The 23,516-nt window shown below is 36.0% G+C and overlaps 1 protein-coding gene, 1 non-coding gene and 1 pseudogene across 2 annotated transcripts; 1 reads left to right on the top strand and 2 right to left on the bottom strand.

Annotated features, from left to right (window-relative positions):
- The first annotated feature begins 751 nt into the window (after window positions 1-751).
- LOC110669868 (putative ETHYLENE INSENSITIVE 3-like 4 protein) lies at window positions 752-16,553 on the top strand (annotated as a pseudogene).
- LOC131169940 (small nucleolar RNA R71) lies at window positions 3,883-3,989 on the bottom strand. The gene has a single exon (XR_009140884.1). It is a non-coding gene; the product is annotated as a small nucleolar RNA R71 (small nucleolar RNA).
- A 177-nt stretch (window positions 16,554-16,730) lies between the features above and the next one.
- Window positions 16,731-20,476, bottom strand: LOC110669869 (type I inositol polyphosphate 5-phosphatase 5-like). Its single transcript, XM_058128722.1, has 10 exons — window positions 20,262-20,476; window positions 19,988-20,078; window positions 19,833-19,910; window positions 19,374-19,461; window positions 19,174-19,278; window positions 18,259-18,805; window positions 17,899-18,092; window positions 17,699-17,807; window positions 17,266-17,414; window positions 16,731-17,159 (listed from the first exon to the last, which is right to left on the bottom strand). Exons 1-10 carry the CDS (start codon window positions 20,376-20,378, stop codon window positions 16,934-16,936), a joined length of 1,704 nt encoding a protein of 567 aa, XP_057984705.1. The 5' UTR covers window positions 20,379-20,476; the 3' UTR covers window positions 16,731-16,933.
- Between the last annotated feature and the right edge of the window lie 3,040 nt (window positions 20,477-23,516).

Raw genomic sequence — 23,516 nt, 5'->3', positions numbered from 1 at the left:
GCGGAACGGGAGTTCTAGCCCCGTGCAGAGCCTAGGTCTCTCTTGGCCAGAGCCCCTAAGCCAGCCTTTCCCCTATCTGGTAAGCTTGCTTAGGCTCAAATATTAAGCATCTTCGAGGTTTCTCATACGTACGTGTATAGATTCAAAATTGTTGGCCCCATAGGGTAAGAGTTAGCTTGTGACGACCTTGATAACTGCCAAGAATAGGAGTGAGGAACCACTGAACCGTTACATCTTATGCTCTTGTTACGTCACGGCTCATAAATAATCATAACTAATTCAAAGCCTTTGGTCAACAATAGCTACTACATGTCAACGTTTTAGCATTTGCTAAGCCTGAGCAGGTGCTTTACAGTAAATGAAAGTTTGAGGTCACCAAATCAACCAGATATGTAGCCTAATTTGCAATTTGCCATGAACAAGCACTTCATGGATACATGTGTCTCTCATGCATGCAACATCAACTTGTGTAAGCTTGCCTCTTGCCCTAGCTATTGGCCCTAATTGCATCACCCACCACAACAAAACTTGAAAAAATATTTCTTTTTCAAATAAAATCCAAATTAACCCCTGTTCTTGGAACTTGAATTGGTATTCAACCCTCTTGCATCAACTTCTTCACCGCCATTGCTCTCCAATATTTATGTAACATTAGCACAGATTGGCATATACAATGTACATTTGACACAAAGCAAGATATTACTCTACTTCTTTAACAAAAATTAAGAGTCTTAGCTGTTTCAAGGCGATCATGGTGGAATTTCATGAAGAGGAAGATTGTCCAATCTCTTGGCAAGGAGTAGGAGATGAAGAAGAAGAAGATATAAGCTATGATGATCTCAAAAAGCGCATGTGGAAGGATAGCATGGGCATGCAAAAGCTTAAGGAGAAGCATGGAAATGAAGAGCCTGAGTCATTAGCAAAGCAGGAGGCATCTCGCTGGAAAAAGATGTCAAGAGCCCAAGATTCTATCCCCAAGTACATGGTGAAGATCATGAAAGTTTGCAAAACACAAGGGTTCGTTTATGGGATTCTCCCAGAAAAGGGTAAGCCCGTAATGGGATCATCTGACCGTCTTCGTCAGTGGTGGAAAGAAAGAGTTCGATTCGATCAAAATGCTCCTTTAGCCATTGCTGAATTCTTGCCAATTTTGGAGCAAGGTGAGTTGGATTCAGTTTCATGCATGCATCCACTTCAAGATTTGCAAGATGCTACTTTAGGATCTCTTCTTTCTGCTCTTATGCAATGCTGTATTCCTCCACAGAGGAGGTTTCCATTGGAGAGGGGTTTAGCTCCTCCTTGGTGGCCAACAGGGAGCGAGGCTTGGTGGGGTGAGCAAGGACCAGCACAAGAACATGGTCCTCCTCCTTATAAGAAACCTCATGATCTTAAAAAGTGTTGGAAGGTTAGTGTTTTGGCTGCAGTGATTAAGCATATGTCCCCTAATTTTGATAGTATGAGGCGGCTTGTTACACAATCAAAGTGCTTGCAAGCGAAGATAACAGCCAAAGAAAGTGCAACTTGGTCTAAAGTTGTTGATCAAGAAGAAACTTGATGCATACATTTTGCATAGTCATTTAGGTCTACTTTCATAGCCATTTTATTTTATTATTAGTCATTTTTAGCCAATTTCATTAGTTATTTAGTTAGTTTTTCATAGTTGTCAATTTTGCATTAATTTGTAATTTTTACTTTGTTTTGTAGGAAAATGGTGTTTTTGAAGGACTGAAGAGAAATTTTGCCATTGAGGAGTGACTTCTACAGCCAAAGATCTCAAAAACAAGTTTTCAAGCTGAAATATGTATTGACCAAATTGTGCATAACTTGCCGCATAAGCTATGCAGATCTGCATAAGGAGAAAAATTACTGTTCTAATACCTGCCGAATGGTGCATAAGGAGAGTGCATGACTTATGCAGATTCACGCCTCCCTTATGCACTCTCACGGAATTGTGCATAACCTATGCGCTAAGTCATGCAGTTTCGCATAAGTGAACCAGAACAAATTAAATCAGATAAGGGACTGCATAACTTATGCAGTCCCACAAAGGTTTCATTAATGAGCTGACAGAAGATTCCCTCAGAAAATTCCTCCTAGAACACACCATTTTAGGGCTCCATGTCAGAAAATGCTATAAATAGTCTCATTTCCCATTTTAGAAAGGGGGAAGCAAGAAGGAGGAAGACAAGGAATAGGTGTAGGCAGCAGCTGAAGAGTCACTTTCACTTTCCACACCATTTTCAACCAAGATTTGCAGATTTCTTTCTTTCCTTACATTTTTCCTACACTTCTAGTGTTTAGTTTCTTGTTCCTTAGCTTAGATTAAAGCTTTATTTTCATTTAAACTCAATATATCTTGTAAGCATTATGGATAGTGAGTAGTTTTATTTTGATTCTGGAGTAAGGGTTGTAATATTTGAGATATTTTGTGGATTTTAATTGGGTAATCCATATTTTGTGGTCTTAATGAGTTTTATTCATTTCTTGTGTGCTTAATGACATGCTTAGTGTAGGATCCCATTAAGTAATGTTCTTAATCCATGGTTGAGGCACCGAAAGGAGAAGGCCTTGTGATAGATAATCAAGAAATTGGACTTAATTAACTTAGATCTAGAAATAGACTAAGGATTAAGAGGATTTATAGATTAATTAAAGAACTTAATGGGTCTTAATTAACTCTAACTCCACGAAAGTAGGATTAGATTGATTAAGGCACTCTTTGTCTCACTCGAAAGGGTATTCAAAGGATTTAAGAATTAATCTCCTTAAAACCCGTAAGTTCCACAAGATTGGATAACCAATTTGAAATCCCAAAATAGCTCGAATATAAAATCTCAAACTCCGGAATCGCCTTTTTTATAATTGTTAATTTCTAATCAAATTTAATTGCTTGCCATTTTAAATTTTTATTTTAAATTGATACAATTTTAGTTTAATTGATACATTGTTGGATAGATTATTAATTTTGCACATATAGATTTCATACTCCAGTACCCATCAATTTATCTCTTTAATTTCAAAGATAGTTCAATTTAGTCAATTTTTTTTATATCAAAAATTCAATCATTAACATAACTCCTCGTGGGAACGATATCTTTTTCTATACTACTTGTACAACCCGTGCACTTGCGGTTGGGCCACATCAAGTTTTTGGCGCCGTTGCCGGGGAGTTGTTTGTTTAAGATTGAATTCTTGATTATTTTAGTTGTTTATAGTTTTATCTTTGTTATCTTTTCATTTTTTTGTGTTTGTTTGTTCTTTTTCAGGTACTTTTAATCTTTTATGAGAAGAGCTAGAAGCACAAGTGACACATCCTTATTGTTCAATCCTGAAATTGAGAAATTTTGTAAAGCCAACAAGAAAGAAACCAGAAAAAGAAAAGAAGCTTTGAGAGAAACTGAATTAGAAGAAGACATGGCTGACGAAAGAATCAGAATTGGTGGCGGTAATGCTGGAAATGATCGAAACAATGAAAATGTAGCCCAAGGTGAAGAAGTTGTTAATGCTAATGTGCCTAGGGGAAGTATGATGGATCATGCTTTTCCTTGTTTTGATGACTTGAGAGAGAGCATAGCAAGACCAAGAATTGATGCAAATAGTTACAAGATGGATTTTGGAGTTCTTCAAATGATTCAGAATTCTCAATTTGGAGGACATCCTTCTGAAAATCCACACACACATCTGAAGAAATTTGCTATGATCTATGATATGCAAAAACAACCTGGAGTGTCTGATGATGCAGCAAGATTGAAGCTATTCCCATTCTCTTTGAAAGATAGAGCATTGGATTGGCTTGATTCTTTACCTCACAACTCCATTACAAATTGGGAGCAACTTACTGATGCATTTCTTGAACAATATTTTCCACCTGGAAAAACTCAAGAATTGAGGAATCAAATGACAGCTTTCAGACCAAGAGAAGATGAAACTCTCTATGAGTCATGGATGAGATGGAAGGAATTAGAGAGACAATGCCCACATCATGCCATTCCAAAATGGATGATAAATCAGAATTTTTACACAAATGTCACTCCTGCAATTAGAGGAATTATTGATGCTCAAACAGGAGGAGAATTTATTATGAAGCATGAAGATGAAGCTTATGAGCTATTGGAGAAAATTGCAAAGAATACTCATCTTTGGAGTAGTCCAAGAGGACCAGCTCCAACTCAGAAGAGGCAAGCTGCTGGAATGTATGACCTTGATCCATTCAACATGATTAATGCAAAGTTCGATGCACTTATAAAGGTCTTGGCTAAGAAGATGGAAGATTTGAGTATGTTGGTTAGTTCATCATCATCATCTGGAAGTTCACAACAAGTTGCTTATGCAGAAGGAACTACAAGCTGTGGAGTAGACTATGGAGAGCAAGCTGCATATGTTGGTAATTATGGAAACAAACAAATGGGAAATCCTTACTCTCAAACTTATAATCCAAATTGGAGGAATCATCCCAACTTTTCATGGGGAAATCAGCAAAATCAAGTGCCAAATCAGAATTTTCAACCACAACAGCAACAAGGAATTCCATATCAGCAAAATAGGCAACCATTGCCTAATTTTCAGCAGAAAAATATGAATCCTCCACCAAAACAGCAAGAACAAAGTTCCACCACAGAAGCTTTATTACAACAGATTCTTGCTAACCAAACTAAGCATGATGAGGAGATGAGAGAGATGAAAGTAAGGCTAGAACAGATGCAAACACATAACAGAATGCTGGAAAATCAGATTGCACAACAAGCATCTTCCTCAAGTACCAAGTCTTTTGGAAAACTTCCAAGTCAACCAGAAAACCCAAGAGAGCAGTGTCAAGCTATTACTTTAAGAAGTGGGAAAGTTGTAAATAATGAGAAGAGTGAAAAAAAATGAGAAAAGTGAAAATAGTGAAAAGAGAGAAAATGAGAAAGAAACTGATGAGGGTGAAAAACAAGAAAGTGAAAAACAAGAGAGTGCAGAAAAATGTAAAGAGAAAATTGAAGAGAAGGAAGAGAAGTATATACCTCCAGAGCCTTACAAGCCACAACTTCCCTTTCCACAAAGATTTCAAAAAGCCAAGCTTGATAAGCAATTTGGGAAGTTCTTAGAGGTTTTGAAGAAGCTTTACATAAATGTGCCTTTTGTTGATGCTCTTTCACAAATGCCCTCTTATGCAAAATTCTTAAAAGAGATTCTCTCAAATAAGAGGAGACTTGAAGACCATGAAACTGTAGCTTTGACAGAAGAATGTAGTGCTATCCTCCAAAGGAAACTTCCTCCAAAGCTCAAGGATCCAGGAAGTTTTTCAATTCCATGCCACATTGGGGAATCATGTTCTATAAAAGCTTTATGTGATTTAGGGGCTAGTGTTAGCCTCATGCCCCTCTCCATTTATGAGAAGCTCAATATGGGAGATCTTAAACCAACCCACATTTCTCTTCAGTTAGCTGACAGATCAATTAAGTATACTGAAGGAATTTTGGAGAATGTGCCTCTGAAGGTTGGGAAGTTCTATATACCTGTTGACTTTGTCATCTTGGACATGGAGGAGGATTCTAATATTCCAATTATCTTGGGAAGACCCTTTCTAGCTACAGCAGGAGCATTGATTGATGTTAAGGGAGAAAAATTGACTCTTAGAGTTGGTGAAGATCAATTGGTTTTCAATATTAATAACACTATGAAGAAGCATCATTTTGAAGCTGATACTTGTTTGAGAATTGATATCATTGATGAGCTGGTTGAAGAACACTTCAGAAAGAAATATCTAGAAGATCCACTTGAAAATTGCTTGGTTTATGGAGGAGGCATAGACAATGACAACCCTCATGTGGCTGCATATGCTCAACATCTAGAGGGAAGTCCACCATTCATTTCTGCTCCAGTTTTTCAACTCACACAAAAGGAAAAAGTAGAATCTAAGCAACCATCATTCAAGGAAGAAGATACACCTAAGGTAGAACTTAAGCAACTTCCTTCTTAGCTCAGGTATGAATTTCTTGGCACTAATAACACTTATCCAGTAATTGTAAATGCAAACTTGAGTACTTTAGAGGCTGATAAGTTGTTAAGAGTGTTGAGGCAATTCAGGAAAGTTTTAGGATACACCATAGACGACATTAAGGGAATAAGCCCACACTTTTGCATGCACAAAATTATTTTGGAAGAAAATTGTAAGCCATCTATTGAACATCAGAGAAGGTTGAACCCAAATATGAAAGAAGTTGTTAAAAAGGAAATTTTGAAGTTGCTAGATGCAGGGATCATATATCCTATCTCAGACAGTACTTGGGTGAGCCCAGTACATGTTGTCCCAAAAAAGGGTGGAATGACAGTGGTCAAAAATGAAAATAATGAATTAATTCCCACCAGAACAGTGACTAGTTGGCGAATGTGCATAGATTACAGAAAATTAAATATTGCCACTAGAAAAGATCATTTTCCACTTCCCTTCATTGATCAGATGTTAGAAAGACTGGCTAGGCATTCTTATTTTTGCTATTTAGATGGGTACTCAGGTTTTTTTCAAATCCCTATCCATCCAAATGATCAAGAGAAAACCACTTTTACTTGTCCATATGGAACCTTTGCTTATAGGAGGATGCCATTTGGGTTGTGTAATGCACCAGCCACTTTTCAAAGGTGCATGATAGCAATCTTCTCAGATTTCATTGAAGATATAATGGAGGTTTTTATGGATGACTTTTCTGTTTATGGATCTTCATTTGACATATGCTTGGCTAACCTTTCTAAAGTTTTGCAGTGATGTGCGGATACTGACCTTGTATTAAACTGGGAAAAGTGTCATTTCATGGTTCAGGAAGGGATAGTGCTTGGACATCTGGTGTCTAACAGAGGAATAGAGCTTGATAAAGCCAAAGTTGAAGTGATAGAGAAGATGGCTCCTCCTACCAATGTCAAGGGAATTCGAAGTTTTCTAGGACATGCCGGGTTCTACAGACGCTTTATCAAGGATTTTTCTAAAATAGCCAAACCTTTGTCTAATTTGTTAAGTAATGACACACCATTTGTATTTGACCAAGAGTGTTGGATGCCTTTTGCAGGTTGAAGCAAGCTCTTATCACTGCACTAATCATGCAACCACCTGATTGGAGCCTACCTTTTGAAATTATGTGTGATGCTAGCAACTATGCAATTGGAGCTGTTCTTGGTCAAAGAAAGGACAAAAAGGCTTATGCTATTTACTATGCTAGTAGAACACTGGATGAGGCCCAAACAAATTATGCAACAACTGAAAAGGAATTTTTAGCAATTGTTTTTGCATTGGAAAAGTTCAGACCTTACATTATTGACTCAAAGGTGGTTATATTTTCAGATCATGCAGCCATCAGGTATTTACTCCGTAAAAAGGAGGCTAAACCTAGACTCATTAGGTGGATTCTGATGCTATAAGAGTTTGATTTGGAGATTAGAGATAAGAAGGGGGCTGAAAATGTAGTTGCTGATAATGTTAGTAGGTTGAAATTGGATGATGAAGAATTGGATGAAATCCCTATTGATGAGTTTTTCTTGGATGAACAACTTTTCTCTCTTGTTGCTAAACTACCTTGGTATGCAGACTTTGTGAATTATCTATCTTGTGGAGTTTTACCTCTAGGTATGACATGGCAACAAAAGAAAAAGTTTTTGCATGAGGTGAAGTTTTATAGATGGGATGATCCTTTACTCTTTAGGAGATGCTGTGATGGTTTAATAAGGAGATAAATTCCTGATGAGGAGACACAGAGTATTATGCATCATTGCCATACTTCTGATTATGGAGGACATTTTGGAATCTCTAAAACAGCTAGTAAAATTTTGCAAGCTGGTTTCTTTTGGCCAATCTTTTTAAGGATGTGAGGAAATTTGTGTTAGAATGTGATAAATGTCAAAGGAGTGGAAACTTGTCAAAAAGAGATCAAATGTCCCTAAATGGTATTCTTGAAGTAGAATTATTTGATGTCTGGGGAATAGATTTTATGGGGCCATTTCCTCCTTCATTTGGTAATAAATACATTCTAGTTGGAGTTGACTATGTGTCAAAGTGGGTGGAAGCTATTGCAACTCCAACTAATGATGCTAGAGTGGTAGTGAAATTCTTGAAGAAATTTGTCTTGAGTAAATTTGGAGCTCCAAGGGCTGTAATTAGTGATGGTGGTTCACATTTTTGTAATAAGCAATTTGAGAGCTTAATGAGGAAATATGGTGTAGTGCACAAGATAGCTACCCCATACCATCCTCAAACTTCAGGACAAGTTGAAATTTCTAACAGAGAACTCAAGCATATTTTGGAGAAAACAGTGAACAATTCTCGGAAAGATTGGTCTATCAAACTAGATGATGCTTTATGGGCATATAGGACTGCTTACAAAACCCCTATAGGAACTACTCCATTTAGGTTCGTGTATGGTAAGTCTTGTCATTTACCTGTGGAGCTAGAACATAGAGCATATTGGGCCATTCAGACCTTGAATTTTGATCTTAAGCAAGCTGGTGAAAAGAGACTATTGCAATTCAATGAGCTTGAAGAACTGAGGATGGATGCTTATGAAAGTGCCCGTATTTACAAAGAAAGAACTAAAGTTTGGCATGATAAGCATCTTAGGAAAAAGGAATTCAAAGAGGGTGATTCAGTTTTGTTGTTCAACTCAAGATTGAAATTGTTTCCTGGAAAACTTAAATCAAGGTGGACTGGTCCATATAGAGTTTCTAAGGTTTTCCCTTATGGAGCAATTGAAATTTTGAGTGAAAAATCTGGGAATTTTAAGGTCAATGGGCATAGATTGAAACATTACATAACTGGAGACCCAATAAAAGGAGCAAGCTGTTACAAGCTCTCCAATCCCTCACCTCTTTTCAGTGAAGTGCATGAAGAGTCCAGCTAAGGACTATAAATTAGCCCTCTTGTGAGGCTTCCCAAGCTCTTTTATTTTCCTTTTTGTTGATTTACTTTTACTTTCATTGTTTTTGTTTTTATTTTAAATCTCCCCAAATTCCATTTTTGATATTGTTGAATCTTGTCCCTTGTAGATGTATTTCAATGAAGGAAGGCTGGTGAACTGCTGGGGAGTAACCCTTAACTGATATTTTATTCTTCAATACTCCCAAAAATTGATTGATTTTTTTTGCTGCATAACCTGTGCAGGTCTGCTACCTAGTTTATGCAGAGAGGAAGAAGAAATTCTGCAGCAAAGAGGGTGTCTGCAGCAGATGACTTATGTTCTTGGTGAGGTTGGGTGTGTAACTTTTAAGTATATGTGCTTTTAATGTTAATATAGTGGTAAGTGGGTCATCTTTGTAGTTTTGAGTTTATTTGGGGTGTGAGATTTAAGATGGACATGCTGCATTTTCTTGGCATGACTTGGGGAGTTCATCATTTGTAGATAAATGCAACTTTATGCAGATTTTATTGAGTTTTAATGTGCTAAATGTTGATTTGCAGAATTTGAGTCAAAATGGCATGGGTCACAAATGCCTTTTATGCAGGATTCACTTTTACAAGCATGTGTGATGTAATTTTGATGGATTTTGTATATATTGATGTGTTTTTAGTGACAATTTCTCATGATTTATGCTTCATAGAATTATATTTCTTCATTCTAGGGTATTTTTCACACTTGCAAATCATTTTCCATTGCAATCTCAATCTTGTTGAATTGTGCATAAGCAACTGCATAGCTTATGCAATCCTGCATAACCACAATTCTTGCCATTTTCATCTCTGTTGCAAACTGCATAAGATAGTGCATAGCTTATGCAACTCTGCATAGCCACATTTTGTCAAATTTCAAACTTGCCGAATGGTGCATAAGCAGGGTGCATAACTTATGCACTTATGCATGACTTCAAATCCTGCATTTTCTCTCTCTGCCGAAGTCTGCATAAGGAGGGTGCATGACTTATGCACTTCCGCATAACCAGAAACCCTGAAAATCAAAACCCACCGAAAAGTGCATAAGCAGAGTGCATAGCTTATGCACAACTGCATGACCACATTTTCCAAACACCAAAATCTGCCGAGACCTGCATAAGGAGAGTGCATAGCTTATGCACAACTGCATGACCACTTTCCCTGAAAATTAAAACATGCCGACAGATGCATAAGCAGAGTGCATAGCCTATGCACTTCTGCATGACCTCACATTCTGAACTCCAAGACTTGCCGAGAGGTGCATAAGCAATGTGCATAAGCTATGCACATTCACTTTCCCCTTATGTAGTTTTATAAGTCCAGTTTAAAACTTATTTTCGGCAATATTTTTTTTTCCCACCTCCACCTCCCGATATCCCTGCTCATTCCTTTCCCCCCCCCCCCCCCCCCCCACGACCTTAATTCCGGCATACCCCTTCTTCTCCACTCATCTTTCTGCCGCATTAACCCTAGTTACCATCTACATCTTTCATCCTCTCCCTCACCTCCTCCATCCTCACTATCGGGAACCAATGGAGTCGCCTCCCCATTCCCCTCAAACTTCTCCTCTCTAGGTTTTGCCATTGTCAATGCGGCCTCCCAACCCCGATTCCCCTCCACAAGAGACACCTCCACCACCTCCCACAACCACCTACAAGCGGAAAATTAGGTCGAAATCTATGAGAACCATTGCTTCTACACCACCTCTCTCAAAGCGTAAAGAACCACCCACCCCATTTTCAAAACCACCACCCAAAAACCCCAAAACTTCAGCCTCCACATAAGCCAAATCACCCTCTTCCAGCAAAAAGCAATCGTCAACAGCCTCACTGGTATCAAAACTACCTTGGCCTCTTCCTGATGCAATTCAAAAGGCAGCCTTTAAGAGACTTAAGGAAAGGAGGGTGCAACCCACTAGGTATATTTCTGTAGATTCTCTACAGTCGCTTGGTTTATTTGATAATGTGGTTGCCTATCTTGATGGTATGGGTTGGATGGAATTTGTGCACAAGTAAGAAATTTTTTATCCAGCTTTAGTTTTGGAATTTATTTCCTCATTCTCTGCCACCCTGAAATTGCATGATGTAGATTTTAAGCCAACTATGAAATTTAGATGTTTGGGAAAAATAGAGAGTTATCATTGGATCAATTTCATAGCATTCTTGGTTTTGCAATTGATGGGCTATTTAGAGTGCTATATACAGGGGTAGAGGTAGCAAATAAGGGTATTTGGAATGCTGCTCAATTTTGGAGAATTATCACCAACCAACCTCATACTTTTTCTACTGGTAGATCAAAAACCTCTCAAATACTAGACCCTGCACTTAGGTTTATTCATAGGTTGATTGCTAGAACTATCTTGGGCAGAGGGACTAGTTCTGGTGCTGTGGGGAAATCTAAATTATTCATGTTATGGTGTGCTTTTCACAAGGTCAAGGTTTCTCCTGGTTATTTCTTTTGTGAGCATGTGTTGCATATTGCTACTAAATCCATAGGTGACATTGTTTTGGGTGGGCTCATAACTGTAATAGCCAAGCATTTTGGTTTTAATCCTGAAGAGCACCCAATACCAGCACTTGTAGACACCTTATATTTTGATGCTACACACCTATCCAAAACAGGATTCAACCTGCCACATTCTGACATTGCACAACCAGCAATAGAAACTGAACCCACTGCACAACCAGAAGCCCAACTTGTCCCATCAGTCCCACAACACTCTACTGAAACTATCCTACCCCCTCAATCTGCACAGGACACCCCAGCAGCTTCTGCACAGCCCACACCTCCTACAGCTGAACCCTCCTCATCCACAGCCCCTCCTGCATTCAACACTAAAGCCTTATTCACCTATCTTGAAAGGCTTAGTGATGATATATACTTTGTGGATAGGAAGCTTGACACTGGTCTTGATACCCTCAAGGATCGTCATGATCACCTATTTGACCTTGTCATGGAAACCAGAGATAAGCAGAAAGAATTGAAGGAGATCTCAAGCGACTCATGATCTTTCTCGGGGATGCCTCCTCCACCTCCATCACCTCCTCCAAAGACCATCATTTCGATTGACAGGCCAGCGTACGGTCCCTTAGCCACATCTATGGACAAGGGAAAAACAATAGAACTAGATTAGTTTCTATTTTACTTTTGTTCAAACTTGTAGGACTTTTTCTTTGTAAATATGTTCAAACAATTTTAGTTTGTTTTGAATTCTGTTTTTCTTGAAGTTTTATTGGATAGCTATTACATTAGTTTTCTTTGATTTCCATTGCTTTTACTGCCCTTTTTGTGCATATTTGTCCATACTCTGTTTATATTTGCATGCTTCTACTGGTGGTTGCACATTTGTCCTTGCTCAGCATCATGCAGCAGCTTTTGAATATACTGCACAGGCTGTGAATTCCCTTATGCAAATATTTTGCATAACCTGTGCAGCCCTTTTATGCCACTTATGCAGAACTGCACAGGCTGTAATCCCCTTATGCAAATGTCCTGCATAGCCTGTGCAGCCCTTATTGCCACTCATGCAGAACCGCATGGCTTATGCGCCCTACTTATGCACCTGTTTTGGACAGCACTTTATTCTGCATAACCTGTGCAGCTACTTATGCATTCCCATTATCTCTTGAATTCTCATCTGCTTTATACCAGGTAACTCTTTCTTTTTACTCTTAATTTTCACAATTCCTGGTAATTACTATTTGCTTTGAGTTTTGATAATGCATTGCTTGAGACATTGAGGGCAATGTCTAATTTTGAGTTTGGGGGTACACATTTTGATTTTTACTTCATTTTTCACATTTTGAGTATAGAGCATCCCATCCCATTCCATTTACATATATTGTAAATATTTTACATATACATCCTTACATACATATACATAACACATTTACACACATATTATACATCACTTAGAAATTGTACACATTGCACACAAATAGACAAATAGATTTCCTCCATTTAGTTAATGCATTACTCATTTTTAGGAATCATGCATCATGCATTAAAATTTTTGCCAAATCCCTTGAGTATTGAAAAGCTGCCTATGAGAGTGATTTGACTCACCTTTTAGTTGGGTTTGTGGATTGAAAGTTTCCTAAGAGGTGCAAGGTTTTGAAGTGTCTATCCCTTACCTATATCTTCTTAGCCAAAAAGCCACCCAACTAGTCCTTTAGAGATTGGAATGTTTAGAGGGAGTTATTGGATATAAGGTAGTCAAATGATGTCTCACCAATCCTAGAACAAATTTTCTAAACCTTTCAAGGCGAAATACCAGCTTGTACTTGAAAAGAGAGATGATTAGGCATTCTTTGATTTAAACCTTCTCATTTTAAGCCTTTGCCCCTTTTCCTAATTAAATTGACCCTTGAAAACCCCTTTGAGCCTTTTTGTCCCTAATTTTTCTTAAAACCCTTATTACTACCTAGCCAATGAACCAAACACTCCAACCCTTTTCATGAGAATAATTATTTACAACATTAGGTACATATATATATATATATATATAAAATAAAAAAAAATAAAAAGAAAAGAAAAGAAAAGAAAAAAAATACAATAAAGGGAGAAGAAATGCTTGTCATCTTGTAAAAGTGCTAGTATATGTGCTTTTCACCATTGTCATTCAAAATGAAAGAAATCCCCCCAAAGTATTAAAAGAAATGAGTTTGGGGGTGGCAAATTTTAGGGACAATCATCAAAATAAAATGCAAGATACAAGTTTAAAGAATCAAAATGTCCCTCCATTTTTTATGTGTTTTGTAAACTATGCTAGCACTTGACAATCCTCATTGTGTATTTCTCTCCCCCATATATATATAAAAAAAAAGAAAAAAAATATATAATAAAATAAGAAGTGTACCTTATGTTTCAAAAATTGAAAATATTCTCATGCTTTGAATCCTTTTTACCCATCTTTCTTCTTAGCCTCATTTTGAACCCCAAGGCCTCATTACATCCCTAAAAAGACCTTTGATCTCTTGATAGTACTTGCTACATTAGTGGAGATAGGAGTAGGAAATTTGCCTATGGGATTGGAAAAATTATCTATTCATTCATTCAATTCCATCATTCTATATAGAGACACTTTGGTTATTGATTGTCCTAGAATTCCTTTTGAGCATGACTCTCTCTTTTGATTGGTTGGTTTGGAGATTTTGAATGATAATTGACCTGATGGCTAAGCGGTGAAAGCTTGGATAAGCATTAAATTCTTTGCATTTTGAAGGATGGGTATATGGATTGCTGATATGGCTGAAGGTGTGTTAAGTTACTTTAATAGGTGATTTTCATAGCTCTTTGGATAAGGCACCCCTAAAAAAATTTTTGCATCACATTTTAAAGTTTGCTTGAGAACAAGCAAAAGCTTGAGTTTGGAGGTATTTGATACATACATTTTGCATAGTCATTTAGGTCTAATTTCATAGCCATTTTATTTTATTATTAGTCATTTTTAGCCAATTTTATTAGTTATTTAGTTAGTTTTTCATAGTTGTCAATTTTGCATTAATTTGTAATTTTTACTTTGTTTTGTAGGGAAAATAGTGTTTTTGAAGGACTGCAGAGAAATTTTGCCATTGAGGAGTGACTTCTATAGCCAAAGATGTCAAAAACAAGTTTTCAAGCTGAAATATGTATTGACCAAATTGTGCATAACTTGCCGCATAAGCTATGCAGATCTGCATAAGGAGAAAAATCACTGTTCTAATACCTGCCGAATGGTGCATAAGGAGAGTGCATGGCTTATGCAGATTCACGCCTCCCTTATGCACTCTCACGGAATTGTGCATAACCTATGCGCCAAGTCATGCAGTTTCGTATAAGTGAACCAGAAACAGCCGAAAACTGCATAAGGGACTGCATAACTTATGCAGTCCCACAAATGTTTCATTAATGAGCTGGCAGAAGATTCCCTCAGAAAATTCCTCCTAGAACACACCATTTTAGGGCTCCATGTCAGAAAATGCTATAAATAGTCCCATTTCCCATTTTAGAAAGGGGGAAACAAGAAGGAGGAAGACAAGGAAGAGGTGTAGGCAGCAGCTGAAGAGTCACTTTCACCTTCCACACCATTTTCAACCAAGATTTGCAGATTTCTTTCTTTCCTTACATTTTTCCTACACTTCTAGTGTTTAGTTTCTTGTTCCTTAGCTTAGATTAAAACTTTATTTTCATTTAAACTCAATATATCTTGTAAGCATTATGGATAGTGAGTAGTTTTATTTTGATTCTGGAGTAAGGGTTGTAATATTTGAGATATTTTGTGGATTTTAATTGGGTAATCCATATTTTGTGGTCTTAATGAGTTTTATTCATTTCTTGTGTGCTTAATGACATGCTTAGTGTAGGATCCCATTAAGTAATGTTCTTAATCCATGGTTGAGGCACCGAAAGGAGAAGGCCTTGTGATAGATAATCAAGAAATTAGACTTAATTAACTTAGATCTAGAAATAGACTAAGGATTAAGAGGATTTATAGATTAATTAAAGAACTTAATGTGTCTTAATTAACTCTAACTCCACGAAAGTAGGATTAGATTGATTAAGGCACTCTTTGTCTCACTCGAAAGGGTATTCAAAGGATTTAAGAATTAATCTCCTTAAAACCCGTAAGTTCCACAAGATTGGATAACCAATTTGAAATCCCAAAATAGCTCGAATATGAAATCCCGAACTCCGGAATCGCCTTTTTTATAATTGTTAATTTCTAATCAAATTTAATTACTTACCATTTTAAATTTTGCCATATTTCACTTGCTTATTTTAAATTGATGCAATTTTAGTTTAATTGATACATTGTTGGATAGATTATTAATTTTGCACATATAGATTTCATACTCCAGTACCCATCAATTTATCTCTTTAATTTCAAAGATAGTTCAATTTAGTCAATTTTTTTTATATCAAAAATTCAATCATTAACACAACTCCTCGCGGGAACGATATCTTTTTCTATACTACTTGTACGATCTGTGCACTTGCGGTTGGGCCACATCAAAACTCTTTTGCAACTTACACAGACATGCCTCAAAATAGATGATGAAGAAGAGGATCACAGCGGTACTATTATCAAACATGATATGGGAAGTTCTGATTTACAAATTAATCAGAAAAGGAAGAGTACGTTTGATCGAGAGGCTTCTTTGGATAAGTTATATACTTGCCAAAACTTGCAGTGGCCACAGAGCGAAGTAAGTTAGGTTTTTCGGACAAGAACTCGAGGACTGATCACCAGTTCAATTGTGCTTATCGCCCCGAAGAAAGTGATAATAATAGCCAAGAAAAAAATGATGGGAACTTTTCTGATTCAGCTGCCAATCTTCTCCCCTTGTATGATCAACCTTTGATCAGTCTTCGGTTGATTAATGCTAATACGGATAATACCAGGGATCTGTTAAGCGTAACTGATTGGGGAAACACAAATACTATCCTAGAAAATTCTAATCCTAATGGTAAACAATCTGTGATGGAAATTGGAGAAGGATCTGGCTTCATAATGGTGGAAGATTATCCAAATTACTGGGGAACTGGAATTGAAGATTTAGCACTGGGTGTTGCACTTCAAAGGCAGACCGAAAACATGGGCTTGAATCAGAACACATCACAAGAGAACTTAAATGATGATCAAGGAGCAATAACTTCAATCTGGGATTTGGGATTTGAGTAAAGTGGAGCTAGCCAACCACAGAAAGTAATTGATATATATATATTATAGTTTGTAATGCTCTAATACCATGTAGGTCATGGAGTTTTTTACACAATTATATTTCCTTCTCTTCTTCTTCTTCTTTAAGTATTTCATAAATTTTATGGGAATGTTTATTTAGTATCACTGCCAGTATTGTCTAGATTATTTCATTTTTAAAGTCACGATGATTTACATCAATATACACTACAGTTCTTTTTGAGTATTTGTCAATTGCCTGTAAAAACAAAAACAATTTACAAAAATTTCTTTCAAATGAATTAAAAAAAAATGCATGTGGTGATTTCTTCTCCTCCAAAAAAAAAAACTAATGAAATGCACGCTACTTTTGGTGATTTTCATTACACCCCATAAGAGCTATGTCTTTGAGGAATGCATTCATCATATTCCACCATCCTGGAAGCGGCATAAGAATAACCCTTTCTGAACATGCTGTTGTTTCTATTCTTTGCTTCCACCTCCACTGCAAAGACAGCGCAAACCGGTCTGTGATCGGAGAATCTTGACTCTATCCTAATATAAGACAACTGATCAATGCCTTGGCCGCGCCATAGGATCCTGTCGCACCTGAAAAATTCGAGTTCAATTAACAATGTCATCACTTCTGCAGCTTCTTCCTTGTTTATATACATTTCATTTTACTCCATAGAAGAAAATTAATTAAGAAATATACCATGCTGGGGTTCTGCGTTTCTTCTTTGATTTTCCTGTTTCTCCAGCATAAGAATCTGAATTATTCGAGTACTTGTAAGTGGGAGCAAACAAAATATTTCCTTCACTGAACCCATTAAACACTCTCCCTGCTTCTCTCTCCATATTCAACTGCAGTCAGTAATTATGGTTAAAGAAAGTTACCAGTGAAATAAAATGATAATCTTGTTTATTACATAAACTTCCTTGTCACTGGAATCTTATTACAAACAAACATTTGATCCCACAACGTTATAGTCAGTCTAGGAGAAACAACAAGTAAATTGACTTATTTCATTCTTAGCAGTTTTCTCACTAGGCTGCAATCAGTCCTTAAGCTTGCTTGCTTCCAACAATTAATTTAATGGTGCAATAGATAACAATGACTATGATCAACAACAATGAAAGAAACAAACCTGGTCCTTCTCTAGTAAGGTGTCCCAGTCATTATCCTCCAACAGAGCCATTGTTTCCTCATAGCTCAAAGATACTCGATAATTTAAGTCTCCAAGCCAAATTATCCGACTGCAACATTTTTATTTCTTCAGAGAAAATATTCGATAGACATCTCTAGGTGCCAAGGAATTTTAGAACAATATTAAATAGTAAAACATACTCATGGTCAATTATCCTTTCTGGGACCTGAGGATTTATATTCTTGCAAATCTTGGGGAATTGTGTGCTCTTAAGGATCTCAGCTACATCAGCATTTCTCTTTAGTTCATCCCCTTCCTTCTGCCCAGAAGCCAAGTGACAGCACACGAAGCAGAGGCTTGTTCGGTGCAATGACATGCTTACTGATATACACCCCTGCAATATACGATCCATTCAATCAAATTAAACATGCACTAAAATCCAGTGCTCATCATCATAATAACAATAAATGATCCCATCTTCTAGATTAGATCTCTCTAGTGTCAAGATTTAATAAAATTTTAGGACCCAATGAAAACATACTATCATTTAGAGAGCTTACCTTGTTGCCAAGGCAACCCATTATTCCTCTTCCTACAGAAGAGATTCTGAGATGGCCAATGTGAGGCACCAACTCCCTTCTAGCCCACACAGAAAGGAAAATACCCACCATTTGCTTGCTTGCTACAAGGCTGTAAGTTTGTGTGGGTGATGTAGGCATATTAGCAGTAAAAATTGAACCATTTGAGCTGTTATATTGATGATGAGGAGTAGTTTGCGGGTCTAATTCATCCATGGAATCATTAAGTTTTCTTAATCTATGTCTCTCCCGAGATGGGTACTCCACAGGACAATTGCAGATCTTGAGAAGTCTACTATCTGCCTTCAAACTTTTTCTAAGGACCTTGAGAGAAGGTTTGTGAAATAACTTCGAGTCTTTGACGTTGTTGTCTTTGAGGACTCCTGCAGGGCTTGAATTAAGAAAAGAGTAGGACTCATGATGTGGCTTGTTAAGTGCGTGGTTTATCAGAGCCAACCATTTTGCAGCAGGTTCATTGTCTTCACCCACCAATACATTTCCAGCACTGAGTGGAACAATTTCCTGAAACCTGAAGAGAAAAAACTTAACCAATTTGTTATTTGTAACTAGAAAACAACAGTAACAAATAAATCAATCGATTCCATTTGAGATTTGTAATTGTAAGTCCACATCAAAGAAATTATCCTTCAATATATAGAACTGCTAAGCTTATATTTTATCTAAATAAAAAGGAAACTATTGCGTCATTGGCAATATACATTCAATTTGATAGTGATTTTCTAGCATGAGTTTCTTATCCACAACCATTTGCAGCTGCACTTTGAAGCATATGGTGCTATGCTCCCTTTATCTGATGGTACATGCATTCAATTGCATTTGTTAGCCATTTAGTCATTAATTATAATTAGATGATTATATTTGTGAGTTTCATCATACCCACAGACATATAAATCTGCACAGCCTTCCACCTGCAAGAAATCTTCCAGGTTGAGACTAGAGTTTGGTGTCCTTCCTCCAACATTCCATGTTCCTGCGAAAATCCTGCAACCCAATCACAATGTTCCTACTGTAAGAAACATGATCCTTATTTTTTTTTAAATAATAATAATGATAACAACAAGAAGAAGAATTCATACCTAAATTCTTTAATTTCTGTTTCTGATGCCAAAGAACTCTCAAAGTTTGATAAATTCAAGCCTTCAATTGCAGGACTAGCCCGTCTTTCTGCAAGTAGATAAGAAATCAACACCATCACCATAGCTTACTTTTTAATCAAGTCCTGAAGTCCAAAATCAACAGTTTGTCAATGACAAGGACTACAGGCAAATTTCAAACAGGAAAAAAGAAATTTCCATGTCTCCATATTTTCTTCCCTTCAGTTTACAAATATCTAAGTCAATGATCAAAAAGTCATTATAATGTTAGGTTAGCTACCTTGATTTTGCAAGAAGGGATAAAGCTGAACTTAGACTCCTTTTGATGCCTAGATGCCTTTTTCCCATCACATATAGATTCAATGAAAACAAAAACATGACCCACCAAGTTGCATATACCTTGGCATGGAAAATAAGGCTTAATGCAACTAATAAACATACCTGAGAAATTTTTTCTCATTATCTGAGGCGACTCCACGAACGTTATTCTTCTTTCTGGCATATTATTTTCTGCATCTACTAACCAAGCTCCAAAAAATAAAGAACAATAAATAAAATTTGAATATGTACGCAAACGTACACAGAGAAGGAAATACCAGTAGAAACTCCTTCACCATCTGATCCCGTGTCATCGTTGGAGCCTGCTTTGTTGTTTCGCTTAGAACTGAAAATCTTTGGAATGATAGACTGCATAAAATTATATGGATGGAAACAAACCATAAGAATTTATCCATAATCATGCATGTAGTTTTGGATCATAAAATATTTGAACAGAGCAACAATCAATGATTATAGGGAACAAGAACGAAACCACGAAAACAACTATCAAACCATGCAAGAAATGGGAGAAAAAAAAGGACAATTAATTACCCTTTTTTTCTTCTCCCCCTTGACAAAAATTTCAGGAGTGATATTGGTAGGGCTATCCGCTTTGGTCATATCTATCTTGGTATTTGATTGTTCTGTCTTGAAATCATTCATTAACATATTTTAAAAAAGAAAAAATGAATACTATATGGTCAATTTTTTTTTTTTTATGGCATCTTCGTGAAAAATAGCCAAAATATGATCTGAACAGAAATGTAGAAAGAAGTATGCAAGAAAGACAAATTTCTGGATTTGCTTGCAGTCATGAATGATGCTGTTGGTGGTTCCTTTCTTTTTTCATGTTTTTGTTTATTCAAAATGGAAAATGGAGTTTTGTGATCTGTTACAAAGGTTGAGATTTTGGTGCCAATGGTTTCGGGGAACCTGGGAAGATAAAAAAAAAAAGAGTGGGAAGATACCATTGGAATCATACTTCGCAGTAACCTACTACATGCCAAATTGATTTTTTTTAACCCTTTTATCATTATTTATTTTTATAAAAATATAATTATTTTATTAAAAAAAATATAATTCATAAAATAGTTAATTTTGAAAATTTTATTAACTTAATGAAAAATTTTTTCATGTAATTTTTTAATAAAATTTATCAAAAAATATTATATGTTAATTAAAAAATATATTTTAAATTATAAATGTGAGTTTCACTTTAAATAAAATTTAAAAAATTAATAAAAATGAAAAATTTTCTCTTCGCCTTCCCCACGCACGCACCTCACCCTGATTGTCACCTTCACCCCACGATCCGGCCTCACCTCCAATTCATTGTCTTCCTTACCCCCACATGTTTAGTGTAAACATCCATCTCATTCATTCCATTTCTCTTTCTCACTCGCCTACTCAAGCAAAAATAGTTGTGGCTTTCTCAATCTTCATCGTCTACTCACGTTAAGAAATTTTAATATTGAGACCTTCTCTCTCAAAACAGAGCATCTTTGTCTTGCTTTCCTTCCAAGAATTTATTTATTTATTTATTTTTTTTTTCTCTCTCTCAACCTCTAACCATGACCACCACAAATTGCTTTCTATCAAATAGCTTGGGTGTTCAGTTCCAATTTCATTATTGTTCTGGCTAAAAATTGGAACTGAAACCAAACCTTCAATTTTTTTAATTTTAAGAATCAGCTTTGAAATCAAATTTTAGTTCGATTTCAGTTTAATTCTAAGTAATTTTGATATAGTTCCAGTTCTAATTTTGATTCTTTTTTATTTCAATTTTAATTGTAATTTTATTTTGAATCTCATTTTTACACTTAAAACTACAACATTCTTATTCACTTTGAAATAAAAAAATACAATTTTCAATTTTTTATATGAAAACCATAATAAAAATAATAATACTAATATTAAAATAATAATGTTAATATCAAAAATATATTCTTAAAAAGAAACTTATATTATCTTATATATATATTTCTTAATTATATAGTCCTTAAGTAAAATATACATGTATAATTGAGAATTAAAAAGTATTTGCTTGCTTGGGAAGCAACTTGGCCGGCTAACAGTTTAAGAAATACAGACGTGCCAGATACTGAGTGTAATAGCTGTGCACTTTTCTGGCTTCTATCAAATGATTATGGGAACCTAACTATAGTGAATGTAATTTCGTCAAAATCTCACTTCAAAAAGTAATAAGAAATTATATTTATTGCTGCAAATTTAAGTGCAATAAGAAATTATATTGATTGCTGCAAATTTAAGTACAAGACTTGAAAAATAAATATAAGGCTTGAAAAATAAATATAAAGCTTGAAAAATTAAAAGACAAATAAAATTAAAGATTGATAGACTGTTGAAGTCTATTGCTGTTGATTGGTCAGGGGTCTTAAACGTTGCACAGTATAATGCATTTATAGCAGCATCTAGTCAACCCTATGAAGGTTCCGGAAGCAGCACGACTGCTTGTTCACATGTTCAAGTAGTTATGCAACTGTTATTCATAATTTTGCCAACTATTGGTAACCTCCCCTACAACCGGTAACCGCCATCACGACTGAGTAACTTCTTTTGCCCGTTGGATAACTTCTTCTAATAAATATCTAATAACCATCAAAACAATTAATCACTTATTTTAGATCTCGTAACTAAATAATACAACAAGATTAATTAAATTAATTTAAAAAAAAATTAATTAATCATGGGCTAAATATAATTAATGAGCTGATTAAATTATTTTTGGCGTAAACAATTGCCCCCCTACACATTGATTGGTTGATCAGTTCATTCAAATGTGGTCAATTAATTATCCTTAAACACTTGAACTTCTCCTGCTCCTTTGTTACTCGAATAATTCATTGTAATTTTACTTGCAGGCTACTACTTCCTCTGTTAAGAATTTAACTTTAAATAAAATTCAATCTTTATGAAGTCTTATAATCACAATAGAGTTTTATCAAAAGTCTAATCAATCTTTTTATCTTCCCAAAGTAATTATTACTATCACTTTAATTAGTTCTTCTTTTACTATAACTCATCTCCTTCTTCTTACTTTCTCTTAAATCTTCTTAAAGAAAATCCATTCATCTCATCTTTAAGCTTTCCCTTACCAAGACCATAAACTCATAAAAAGATACCAAGGCTCATCTTTATTCTCCTTTCCTCTCTCTCTTTCTTTCTCTTTGGTGAGCTACTACTCTTATATCGTGATTTGTGCATTCTTAACCTTTTTGACTGTGCAACAACCACCTGTCGGCCATCCTATTCAAGGTCTATCATCGGCAAATAACCTTCCCATCACTTTGTGGATTCAACAGTCATCCGTTGGTCACCCTTTTCATGGCGTATCATCGATAAGCATCCTCACCGTCACATCGTGGTATCCCTTGGTGCAATTTTATGCTGCTTGGTTTAAACCCATCACTTATACGGTACTTCCTCCATCTTTATTTCCAATTTAAAGCTTTCTTTTGAACCAATCTTCCTCCATCTTTATTTCCAATTTAAAGCTTTCTTTTGAACCAATCTTGGCTATGATAGCCATTTCTTGGTAATATGGGCACTGGGCATTGTCTGGGTGTTGTTGATTTGAATGAAACTTGAAGGAATTGGAAAAATTACAAGTACCATGAGTTTTGTTTCTTCTGAAATGAAATTGGTACCTTTATGCTATTTAGACTTTATTTGTGAACTGGGGACATGTTGGATAACTTAGTTATATTGTGCTTATCTTCAAATTCTATACTATCAATATGTTATCTATTACACCTACTACAACATCTGGTATTGCACTTACTATGG

The sequence above is a fragment of the Hevea brasiliensis genome, chromosome 10 (genome assembly GCF_030052815.1).
Source record: "Hevea brasiliensis isolate MT/VB/25A 57/8 chromosome 10, ASM3005281v1, whole genome shotgun sequence".
In the NCBI taxonomy this organism is placed as follows: Eukaryota; Viridiplantae; Streptophyta; class Magnoliopsida; order Malpighiales; family Euphorbiaceae; genus Hevea; species Hevea brasiliensis.
The sequence above is the reverse complement of the archived record's forward strand: the minus strand, read 5'-3'. Positions and strand labels throughout refer to the sequence as shown.

Excerpts from the sequence above, each read along its gene's own strand:
- LOC110669869 (XM_058128722.1), bottom strand. The coding sequence starts at position 20,378 with ATGTTAATGAATGATTTCAAGACAGAACAATCAAATACCAAGATAGAT. Across the intron at positions 19,911-19,987 it reads TGGTGAAGGAGTTTCTACTG|TAGATGCAGAAAATAATATG; the intron begins GTATTTCCTTCT and ends GAGCTTGGTTAG. Across the intron at positions 17,160-17,265 it reads AAACGCAGAACCCCAGCATG|GTGCGACAGGATCCTATGGC; the intron begins GTATATTTCTTA and ends CGAATTTTTCAG.